This window comes from Arachis hypogaea, chromosome 9 (assembly GCF_003086295.3).
Source record: "Arachis hypogaea cultivar Tifrunner chromosome 9, arahy.Tifrunner.gnm2.J5K5, whole genome shotgun sequence".
Taxonomy (NCBI): Eukaryota; Viridiplantae; Streptophyta; class Magnoliopsida; order Fabales; family Fabaceae; genus Arachis; species Arachis hypogaea.
In genome coordinates this window covers 107,922,262-107,934,962 of record NC_092044.1, presented here as the reverse complement: position 1 = coordinate 107,934,962, position 12,701 = coordinate 107,922,262, and the positions used below count along the sequence as shown (strand labels likewise).

General features: G+C 35.0%; 1 protein-coding gene across 1 annotated transcript; it reads right to left on the bottom strand.

Annotated features, from left to right (window-relative positions):
• Window positions 1-2,153: 2,153 nt before the first annotated feature.
• Window positions 2,154-4,670, bottom strand: LOC140175200 (uncharacterized). The gene is made up of 9 exons (XM_072202144.1): window positions 4,661-4,670; window positions 3,700-3,860; window positions 3,470-3,602; window positions 3,202-3,298; window positions 2,991-3,102; window positions 2,790-2,887; window positions 2,539-2,694; window positions 2,328-2,435; window positions 2,154-2,229 (listed from the first exon to the last, which is right to left on the bottom strand). The coding sequence occupies exons 1-9, from the start codon at window positions 4,668-4,670 to the stop codon at window positions 2,154-2,156; spliced, it is 951 nt and encodes a 316-aa protein (XP_072058245.1).
• Between the last annotated feature and the right edge of the window lie 8,031 nt (window positions 4,671-12,701).

Here is a 12,701-nt window from a genome sequence, read left to right as displayed (position 1 = left end):
AGTCCAGAATCCAAAAATCAATTCAAAATCAAGCTAAATCCAACAGTCGCCTCATTGGCATATCTCAAGGAAACCGTTTCAATATCAAATCAATATCAACCGATTCAACTCATTTCCAAAGCTTTAAGAAAATGGCTCAGTAACAAATCGTTTGTCCAAAACCAAGTCAATTTAAGTAAACCAGGCTGAATTCAAAAGTGCATTCAACTTTTCACGTCATCAAAATAATTAACTCAATTCAATTCAATCCTCAACGGATTAAACTCATATTTCAAATCTTTAAAGAATCAACTTTAAAACATTACATTTCACAAAGCCGCACAACAATTCAGCCAAACAAACAACCATAATCATTTGAGATAATCAAATAATACATAAGGCAGATACAATCACCAAATACACAATGTCTCACATTAGTATCCATATGTAATAATTCCAATACATAAAACATAGTTTTTGAAAAGCGCCCCTACCTCAAAACGTTGAAACCATATCCCAAACTCATTAACTAACTCCTTTTCGCTCAGCCCGAAATCACCGGCAAATAAAACCTCGGCTCTGCTTGCTCTCTCAAAAGCAGAAATAGCTACAAGCGGCATAAGCAAACCGGATTCTAACTCCTAACACATTAATACCGTAAGGACCTTAATACACATAACAAGACATTAACGCGGAGGCTTCCGAAACGTACAATATTTACTACACTAACAAGTGAAGCGGCTGCAATTTCAAATCGGCCCGGCAAAAGATCCATTAGCGGCCAGAAGCTCTAGTGGCCCAACAGCAGCTTTAAATTCGACGCGCAAATACCAGGACTCTATCTTGTGTAACCAACATCTCAAAATTTCTAACAGACTATAACAGAGTACTCAATTTAAGGGGTTTCGGAAGCAAAACGCTTACCAAGAAGGACAGCTCCAACGGCCACATTACCGCTCCCGGCAGCCAAGGCGCGGCGGCGGCCATGACAACAACAGCAATGGAGTTTCAAAGGTGGCAGAAACCCCTCCTTCCACAGCTCCCATGGTGGCTTCCGACAGAGACTGTAGCGGATCTGAATGGCGGCGGAAGCTAGCTTCCTCTTTTGCAAGAACGACGGCGGCGCCTAAGGATTCCGACGGCGGCGGCGGCGGACTAGAGCACCAGAAGCAGAGGGGATTCATTTTGCTTCCCTCTCTCACCTCCGTTCCATAGCAGTAGCCTCCACTAGCGACAGCAACGGACGCCACCCAAGGCGACGGTGACTGATCAGACAGCGGTGAAGGCACCCGACGGCGCGCGATGGCAGCGGTGAGCCCCTCTCCGCACGACGCCGAATCCATGCTTCTTTCTCTCTCTCGGTCTCGCGCTCCCCTCTGGTCGCGATGAAGATGAACAGCAACTGACGGCGAGGCGCGGCGGTTGGACAGCGGCACAGAGCTTCAGCGACAGCGACGCGGATGGCATCTCGCAGTGCTGACGGCGACAACGCGACGGTGGTGGTGGAGCCCAGCACACCGGCGTGAATCTCTTTCCTCTCCTCCGGTGATCTCCTTCCCTCCACACGCAGCGAACTCCTTTCCTTCTCCCTCAAATTCATTTTTTTTCTTCCTTCATCTTGCAGCCGCTGCTGTTGTAGTATTAGGGAGTGTTTGTGTGTGTGCTGGGTTGGGTGGAAGAAATGGGTTACCGGGTTAGGGTTTTAGGGTTTCCATTTTTTTTTGAAAGTTAGGGTTAAGGGCATTTTAGTAATTTCACATAAAATTAGGAATAATGTAGTGATTGAAACCAAAATTAAATCCAACACTAATGTATATAAAAAAATACTATTTGTTCATCACTTTCACAAATTATTTTCAATAAAAGGTCCAAATCAAATATCAAATAACTAAAAATAATATAATTAAATCCTTTATTTTCCAAAGTAGTAGTATTAATATTTAAAAATATTAATTATTTAATCCAAATCATTTAAAATCCTTATTATTTTATAACTATCAACTTTATAATTCAAATATAGAAAATGATCCAATAATTATAAAATTGGATAATAATCATAACTCATCTCAAATTCAATAAATCAAAACTTGCCTTAATTAACTTTAATAAAATAATTTCTGAAATTAAGGCTATAAATTACCATATGATTTGAGACTTGATCATAATAAGACTTTTCAAAGGTTCTGGGTCTTACATATGACAAATGATGCATTATCAGTGTCATCAGAGACCCTAAGTTGGACGCAAAATCTGAATGAGAAAAGTGTATCAGTTAATATAGAATTGCTGGTTGCAAATAAATAAAGTAATTAGCAAAACAAAAATCCAAAAATGCAGGTTTGACCAACCTATGGACATGAGTATTAGGAAATAAATCACAGAACATGCAGTAAAATGAACTCTCTTCCTCTTTCAATGCACGATCGCACAACTTGCAACCTTTGTACCACCCATTTCTGTTCTCAATAGAAATCACAGTGCCAATAGTACAGTAGAATCAACTCTAGAAAATTATAAATTTGATACAGTTTATAAATAATGCATACACAAAAAAAGTACATTATCAAATAATAATATGATACCTCAGTTAACTCCTTAATCTCACAAATAGGTTTGCATGGAGTTCTATTGAGCATATCATCCTCAAGAGAGTATGACATGTGAGAAGGAATTTGAGTTAAGACATTTTTGCACTGATCATTGCCAATAATAAAACTGTGGAAAAAAAACTAATTCAGAATACCATAAAAATATTTAAACATAACATCTTATACATTGTTGCAACTAAACCTTTAAAGAGTAATATTAACCTTTGCCTAAAATCCTTAACCTCCTTCAAATCAAGATTGATATATAGAATTGAATTATAGTTAGTGTTTGATACGCCCAAAGCACTTGCAAAACAAATCTAGGAATTTAAGGGTATGAAGATTATGAAAATCAACCTTGTATCAAATACAAACTTCATATGCATACATTATTTACTAATATAATCAAAGAAAGCTACAGACCCTTAAAAAATTGAACTTAGCAAACTGAATAATAAGAATGTATTCAATAGTAGGATTATCCTGCATTGTGGCAAACTCCTCCCAAAGAGTACACGTAATGGTACCTTTATCCCTAAAAATTATGAAGAAATAGAAGAAAAAATTAATATGTGATTAACAATTAAAAAGATGGACAACAACACCTATAAAGGATATATGGAAAAAAATGTACTGCATGTCATCAAGCTCTACAACTATATAAATTGATTTTTTCCCATTTTTCGAGAATTCGACTATGTCCCCTTTTGCAGTAAGAAGCCCCATAACATCTATAGGTAAAAATGAGACACAAAATGTCCAACAAAAATAATTACCTATGAGATGGGACGATGGATTCTGATGAGATCATATTAATTCATTTGGGACAAAGTGAAAGACATTAGTAGGAAAATTAATATCATCAACATGGCAGAATTGAGTTTCCCTCTTAAAATAAATACGAAGAGCACGGAAAGTGGGCTTGTATTTTTCATCATTAGCAGCAAGGGAGAAGTTTGTCAATGAGTAAAGCCTCCCCTCAGTTCTGTCGTTCTCGAAAAATCTCCTATGAATAGAACACTGAATTCTATGGCCCTAAAAAACATAACAAAAGTCATTACATCACTGAACTCAATGTTGTAACTAACATTAGAAATACTACTTAAAAATATAAACAGAAAAAAATACATACCATTTGATCCATCACAATCATCTCCAATATTGGTCTTCTATATTTGTCTTCAACAGTAGAGATTGACCATTTCTTAATGACTCTAACCTTGAGGCACCAATTCTGTTGGTCAGATGAGGCATCAAGGTCCTTAAGCATAGTAAAAGAAGTTGCCATGGGAGCTGAGGAGTAGAAAATGTAAAAAAAAAAATATTCGAATAGATGGATTAAGCAACAAAAGATAAGTAGAAGAGTATGAGATATGAAAAATTTGTAGAACGAAGTAGATATATTTATAGGAACGGATAGTAGACTTCGACAGTATCAAAAAGAAAGATTTTACAAAATTACAAATAGATACATCCAAAAGAAAATTGGTCTAAACAAATACAACACTTTATAATACAAAAAAATGTGGAAATTTGTCTTCTAAAAACATGACCATATATGTTATAAATGGACATGATAGCAGACTATGAGTAACAATGTGAAACCTATAGTATAGCTCATAAGTATATAGTTGTAAAAAGAGTTAAAATAGGAACTAATATCATCTGCATTATTTTCCTACTAAAAAACTAGTCATTATAGACAGATATTTCTGACAGATTTTATCCTATGGAAATACAGATAGAATTTGCGAGGAATTTTTTATCGGAAACCAAAAAATGAATTAGCATAAATTATAGACAGAAAATAGAATCCGTTGATAATTCTATCGGAAAAATTAATCTTTTTTCGTGGGAAATAGTTACCAACGGAAAATTCGTATGTAATTAAATGAACAAAAATGTAGTATTTTATTAAATTATTACAGACAAAAAATCTGTCTGTAATTTAAAATATTCCATCGGAAATATTAAAATAAAGATTTGGCCAAACAAGCTCTTCCTCATTTCACATGTCTCTTCCTACACCTCTACACCCATCCCCTCCAAATGCTCTATCGGTGGCGCATATCAGCCTTACCCTGCCGTCTTACCTTGCGCCATCGTCACATCGAACCTCCATTGCACTGAACTTCTATCGCCACGAAACTCCGTCACACCCCTTCCCGGCTCTTCTCTGTGTGTTGCTCACATCGTTCCCTTTCAAACCCTAATATGAATTTCTCCGCTACTGTCTTTGTTGCCTCTATCCTCATCCTCTTCACCATGCGTTCACTCTTTCTACCTTCCCGATGTCATCCCTCAAGATTTTAAAACCGTATGTCTTCCATTTTTCTATCTCTTTCTGAGATTCGTGTTCTCCTTTCTCTTATTTAAATTTATGCGCTACTTGTTCAATAATTTTCTTGATCAAAGCTATTCTCACAGAAATCACAAGTGCATTTCTCGCTCGTGTGTTGCTTAGTTGATGTATTTTTCTCTTTGATCTCGCCTTAGTCGTGTAGGTAACCTTAATCAGAAGGAGGTGCTTGATAATAATGAGTGGTAGGACAATATAGAGAAGATGAAGAGAGGAGGGGAGCAGGAAATGGTCATCAAGCGTTACTTTAGTATTGCAGACCAGCAAACCGTAGCTGATATGGCTTATCAGCATGGGTTGTATTTGTAAGTTCATCTCATACTCAGTTCGGTTCATCATTTAACCAGAAAGAAAAAAAGTGACAACATCAATTATAGATTTTCACTTATTATTAAATGTTGGTTATTTGAAATAAGGGCCAAACAACTAAGTTCTGTGAAATAATTTTCTCAATTATTGACAAGAATTGACTTTAGGATTTAGTATAGCATGTGATATATGCTCAATATATACTGACCTCTACTTATGAATATGTAAAGCTTAGGTAACCTATTTTTTTAGTATTTCTAACATCTTAAATTAATCACCTGATTTTTGTACTTGGACAAAAAAAGCCATGCTTATAATAAAGGGAAGTCTCTAGTTGTAAGCAAAGTTCCTTTGCCTAATTACCGTGCAGATCTTGATGAGCGTCATGGATCAACACCAAAAGTGGTAGAGTATATCTACCCTTTTTCATTGTCTAATTTCTATTTTGTGTGGAAGGATTTAGAAATGCACTTAACTTTGTTAAGTGTTCTGCAGATTAGAATGTCTACAAACATTAAACGAAGATAGCAAATCTTTTGAAAACTCATAATCAATGGGGGAAGCATCTGCTAGTCTAAGAAGCTTGTGGATTCTATTTGTCATCTCTGGTGCCATTTCCACTATTTGTATGCTACTATCAGCAATGTCATGGCAAAAGTTGTGTCTCCAAAGTCAAGAATTGGCACCAAAACATAATGGCACAACAAGTGATGAGAGTATTTGGAGAAGGGTGATTACACTTGCAATGCAGATTTATAGCAAAAGGGTCAACAATTCAAGTGATGTATCTGATAATATAAGTGATCATTCTTTTTCTTTTGGAAGGGACAATCATTTGAGAGATAATGATAGCACTGGGCAACAACATCATCATCAACGTGTAAATGGAATCTTGATGCAACTTTTTCCACCACCACCAGAAGAAGCAGCAAAAATTTCAGATCTTCCTCATCACTGATAAGAATATTTTTGAGTGTCAAAACTATATATAAAGGGTGTTCCAATTATTTTATGTTTTAGTTTATTTCACAGTTTGCTTGACTGAATCTCAGGTACAATCCTTGACTGTGCCAGCTATAGCAGCGATCTTCATTCAGCTGAATCTTCATCTCTTGTAGTATTTTGTTGTTGTTGTGAGGTTTTTTCCAATTTCCATATAGCATGGATAACATTGTAGTAAAGAGTACTACTACTTTGGGTTTTATATATATAATAATGCTTTTCCTGTGATTGAAACGTGAAATAGTAGCAGTAGGAGATAACAACAGTGCCATTGATGACCTTGTGACTAACTTGCCTGGCCAGCCTCTTGTAGATTTCAAACACTACGTTTGTTATGTCACTGTTAATGATGACACCAATAATGGAGGAAGATCACTCTTCTATTGGTTTTACTCTATTTTCACTTTCAAACAAACATACCCAAACACCTAAACTCTATGGTTGATGAGTTCAGTGACAATTTTTTCATGCAACAAAAACATTTGCAGGTTTGATTAGGTAACCAAAGTATGGTCATTTAAAAGAGCTTTATAAAGCTATCAAGATGTGTGAGGGAGCTTTGGTTTCAACTGATCCAACTGTTACTTCACTAGGGGCCTCTCAACAGGTTTTGGCCTTAATTACTTCATACTCATTATGCTTCCCACATGTGATTAACTTCTCTATATAGTCTCTACTAACCCTGTAACAATTATAAATTTTTTCCAGGCTCATGTATACTCGACCGAATCCGACGATTGCACTGCTTTCCTCTCAAACTATGATTTAAAATCCTCAGTTAGAATCATGTTTAATAACATGCATTACACTTTGCCACCTTGGTCTATTAGCATCTTCTCAGATTGTAGGAATGTTGTCTTCAATACAGCAAAAGTATGGAACAAAAATCTGATATATTTTCATATCATTTTGTATTTTTATTTTGTATTTAATAATTGGGAAAACTTAATAATGAATTACTCTTCTATTTGCAGGTAGGAGTGCAAATATCTCAAATGCAAATGCTACCAACTAGTACTCATATGCTCTCATGGGAGAGTTTTGATAAAGATCCGTCTTCTTTAGACGATAGCGGCTCTACAATCACTGCCTCGGCTCTCCTAGACCAACTAAAATCAAGCATGGTATATCATTGAAACTAGGTTCTACCTATGGAACAAGGGAATATAAAAGAATCACATATACCAGCAGGGTAAATCTTCGTGCCAGAACAAACAGAATTGCTCTGCTCAGTGTTGCCATTGGACTTCCAGTAAGTTTCTTTCACTCCAAAACTTGGTGCTTGTTATATGATGTTAGTTTTAAGTTATATGATGTTTTGTAATTGCTAATTAGGTCACGTATAGACAGAAACCTAACTATTGACGAAAACAAAAATTTATGTGCATGCCAAGAATCAGTTATCATGTATTTATGTATAAATACATTTGTTATTTAACTTATTTTCGATGTGTATTTTGTATTTTAACATATATTTTATACGTGTAAATAATTTGGTGGCTGATTTTTTATTTACACAAAGCATGATTGTTTCTTTTTCTCTCCTAACATCCAATGTCATTAACAAAACTCTTTTTCTTTTTGTTGTCAAAGAATGTTGGTGAACATTATGAGTCATGGAACACAGGAAACCTAGGTCCAGTTTCACTCCCTGGACTTGACCAAGGAAAGTGGGACTTGTTATGGAAGAAATGGACTTATCAGGTTTGTTAATTAATCTCACTTTGGATGCATGCTTATGCTAGCTCATTTCACATTCAAGAGAATATATACTAAAGCATTCCAATTAATAGGTTGGGCTAAAAAGAGAGGCCATGAGTCTTGTATCTCCTAATGGTTTTTTTACAGTCGAGTGGATACAATCGATGATAGTTGTACAAAGAAACCAGCCACTAACATGGCACAAGGTAACATTCAAGAGAAATATGCAAAGTTTCTGACTAAACAATTTGAAAGTGAAAATAGAGTAAATTGTTTCCATCTTTGTAGCTATGTTGATGCCATTTGTAATAATTTGTTAATTGCTCAGATGTTATGATTATACATGGCTGCTTATGGCTCTATATTTCCTTTTCCTCAACCTTCCAAAGGGCATGTAAGAGCCTGTCACACCAAATAGAGCTTCAATCTTATGGTATGTAAACAATTTTTTGAACTATGATTTTATTATCCTTTCCTCAAATAGTCCAGCAACTTGAATTGCTTCTCATTATGTGCTTGTTTTCTATTTCACATTTCACATGACAATACAATATAGTACTTTCAATAAAGGTAAGCAAAATAAAAATGTAGTTTCTATGTTATTGTTATTTGGTTTCTTTCCTTTTCTTGTATTTTCAATATTTGGCAAGAAAAACAAGAAAAAATAGAAATAAAGAAAAAGACTTTATATCATCAATAATTTCAATTTTACCTTGTTACTTGTTATGATCGAAGAGTTTGCAATGATTGGCACAGCCGTGTCGAAAAATCTGTCTTTGTTGCTGTCATCCTGGGTAGTTTCTACTTCCTCTGCCTTTACCTATATATTGAGTCTTGTGATGTTAAAACTTAAAACACACTATTATACACTAAACATCTGCTTGAAAAATAATTGGTTCTAAACAATTTTGTTTTGCAGGTACTTCAAATTGGTCTTTTACATAGATGTCTTGGATTTGGCGTTGTGGCTTCAACCGTAACTAGTGATGAGATTCTCAAGGAATCATTCATGGAGTTGAAAGTTGATGAGCTAATCATGGAGATAATGTCCATACATAAGAATGCTGGCATTCAAAATTTTTATGATGCTATTCAAAATTTATATGATGCTATAAGAATAATACACTGTGTTTATATTTTGAATTATAGTTGATGTATGGTTGTTACGTATTATTATAGTTGATGTATCGATATACTTTATTTATGTTTTGAATTATAAAGACTTGCTTATTTATAGTACTTTTCTTTTAGTTTGATAATTCGATGAATTTATTTATTTTTTAAAATATTATAAATATTTGACTACAAAATAAATAAAAAATTATATTTATTTTGTATGAAAACAGGTTTATTTTGCAATGAAAAAATCTAAAAAAATTCTATTTTACCTTACTAACAAATTTACAAACGGATTTTCTATCTGTATTAAGAGTTTAGAATGGTTTTCCAAGGCTCTAATTACCGACGAAAAATCTGTCGAAAAATATGTTGCTAATTAGCGACGAAAAATTTGCCAAAAAATCTGTCTCTAATTATTGTCGGAAAATCTGTCTCTAATTACCGACAGAAAATTCGTCAAAAAGTTTGATGTTCCAAGAAAATGGAGGGGAGAATTTACCGAGGAAAAATCTGTCGGTAACTGGTAAAAATCTGTCGGTAAATTATCGATGGAAAAAAATTTGTCGGTAAATAATTTTTAATGAAGCTTTTACAGAGGGACGAAATTTGTCGGTAACCAAAAATTTGTCTGTAATAATTAATAAAGACCAAATCTATTTGTAAATATGTCTGTATTGAGCAATTTTCTAGTTGTATTTTCAGAGTATATTACCTCGAAAAAAAGGCTGCTATGCGCATGCCATGAACCAATAAAAATAAAGAATGGAAGAAAATTTATAACGTATGTAGGAAGACATGTAAAAAAATGTATTTTACTATAACTGTGCAAACACAGGTTAATGCATATATAATGAAATTGAATGCGAAATTATAGATGGCTACAAAAATATTGGTCTCAAAGGGTATATAAGAATACTAATAAACACTTATAGAGCTATGAATAAGAAAATAAAACTGCAGAAAGAAGTGACATGTGCCAAAAAATGGGTAAGATCAAAGGAAAAAGCAAAATGGAGTTTAATTTACAACAAAGTAAAAACTAATACCACTCCTATAATCAATATATTGTTCATAAATGGAAAAAAAAAAAGGCAAAAGTAGAATATCTATCAAACAGCATAATAAGCATGTAAGTGGATAAAGCATATCATCATTAACTTTGTGGTGTAAATATAATAAGAGTAAAAGTTATTAAAAGATTAAAGTATTGACAAATTAACTATTCTAAAGTTCTTGCATAAGAAAAAATAATCAAATCAAGGCTATTGATGAGCGGATAATTTGTACGCTTTTTGGCATTGTTTTTAGTATGTTTTAGTATGTTCTAGATAGTTTTTAGTATATTTTTATTAGTTTTTAGTTAAAATTCACTTTTCTGAACTTTACTATGAGTTTATGTGTTTTTCTGTGATTTCAGGTATTTTCTGGCTGAAATTGAGGGACTTGAGCAAAAATCTGATTCAGAGACTAAAAAGGACTGCAGATGCTGTTGGATTCTGATCTCCCTGCAGTCGAAGTGGATTTTCTGGAGCAACAGAAGCCCAATTGGCGCGCTCTCAACGGCGTTGGAAAGTAGACATCCTGGGCTTTCCAGCAATGTATAATAGTCCATACTTTGCCCGAGATTTGATGGCCCAAACCGGCGTTCCAAATCAGCTCAAGAATGCCCGGCGTTAAACGCCGAAACTGGCACAAGAATGGGAGTTAAACGCCCAAACTGGCACAAAAGCTGGCGTTTAACTCCAAGAAGAGTCTCTACACGAAAATGCTTTAATGCTCAACCCAAGCACACACCAAGTGGGCCCGGAAGTGGATTTTTATGTCATTTACTCATCTCTGTAAACTCTAGGCTACTAGTTCTTTATAAATAAGACCTTTTACTATTGTATTGTCATCTTTTGATCACTTTAGATCTCTAGATCATCTTGGTAGCTATCTTTGTTCTTATGCTATCTTAGATCATTGGGAGGCTGGCCTCACGGCCATGCCTAGACCTTGTTCTTATGTATTTTCAACGGTGGAGTTTCTACACACCATAGATTAAGGTGTAGAGCTCTGCTGTACCTCGAGTATTAATGCAATTACTATTGTTCTTCTATTCAATTCGGCTTGTTCTTGTTCCAAGATATCACTTGTTCTTCAACTTGATGAATGTGATGATCCGTGACACTCATCATCATTCTCACCTATGAACGTGTGCCTGACAACCACCTCCGTTCTACCTTAGATTGGGTGGATATCTCTTGGATTCTTTAACCGGAATCTTCGTGGTATAAGCTAGAATTGATGGCGGCATTCAAGAGAATCTGGAAGGTCTAAACCTTGTCTGTGGTATTCTGAGTAGGATTCAATGATTGAATGACGGTGACGAGCTTCAAACTCGCGATTGTGGGGCGTTAGTGACAGACGCAAAAGAATCACTGGATTCTATTCCGACATGATCGAGAACCAACAGCTGAATAGCCGTGCCGTGACAGGGTGCGTTGAACATTTTCACTGAGAGGATGGGAGGTAGCCACTGACAACGGTGAAACCCTACATACAGCTTGCCATGGAAAGGAGTAAGAAGGATTGGATGAAGACAGTAGGAAAGCAGAGAGACGGAAGGGACCAAGCATCTCCATACGCTTATCTGAAATTCCCACCAATGAATTACATAAGTATCTCTATCTTTATCTTTATGTTTTATTCATCATTCATAACCATTTGAGTTTGCCTGACTAAGATTTACAAGGTGACCATAGCTTGCTTCATACCAACAATCTCTGTGGGATCGACCCTTACTCGCGTAAGGTTTATTACTTGGACGACCCAGTACACTTGCTGGTTAGTTGTGCGAAGTTGTGTTTATGCCATGGTATTGAACACCAAGTTTTTGGATTCATCACCGGGGATTATTTGAGTTGTAATGATCACAATTTTGTCCACGAAGTTTTTGGCGCCGTTGCCGGGGATTGTTCGAGTATGGACAACTGACGGTTCATCTTGTTGCTTTGATTAGGTATTTTTCTTCAGAGTTCTTAAGAATGAATTCTAGTGTTTCAAGGTGATGTTCTTATCATCACCAAAGCTGATTGATTTTCATCAATTTAGCTCTTGAATGCAATGTCCTGCTGAAGCTTGTTCAGCCATGTCTAATTTCTTTAGACTGAAGCTTTAGACTAACATTGCATGATTCCTAGAATTCTCATTAAGAATTTTGATACCTTTATTTTCTTTTTCCACTAAATTTTCGAAAAATCCAAAAAAATTACAAAATCATAAAAACCAAAAATATTTTATGTTTCTTGTTGAGTCTAGTGTCTCATGTTAAGTTTGGTGTCACTTGCATGTTTCTGTTCTTTTTGCATTCATGCATGTGTCTTCATTAATCTTCAAGTTGTTCTTGATGGTTTTATTGCTCTGATTTTTAAATTCTCTTGACTTGAGTGTTTATGTGTCTCATATGCATTCTCATTTTGTTAGTGTCAATAGTATACAAACTGCTAAGTTTGGTGTCTTGCATGCATTGTTTATTTGATTTTAGTTGCATTTTGATTATTCCTTATTATTAAAAATCCAAAAATATTTTTAATTTGTGTCTTTTCAAGTCAATAATACAGAGGATTGAAGATTCAAAACATTCAGCAGAAGAATTACACAGA

What these genes read in the sequence shown, in the direction of transcription:
- LOC140175200 (XM_072202144.1), bottom strand. An exon ending in TGATTGTGATGGATCAAATG is followed by an intron (nt 3,603 to 3,699) that starts GTATGTATTTTT and finishes TATGTTTTTTAG; the next exon opens with GGCCATAGAATTCAGTGTTC. An exon ending in CCTAATACTCATGTCCATAG is followed by an intron (nt 2,230 to 2,327) that starts GTTGGTCAAACC and finishes TTTCTCATTCAG; the next exon opens with ATTTTGCGTCCAACTTAGGG.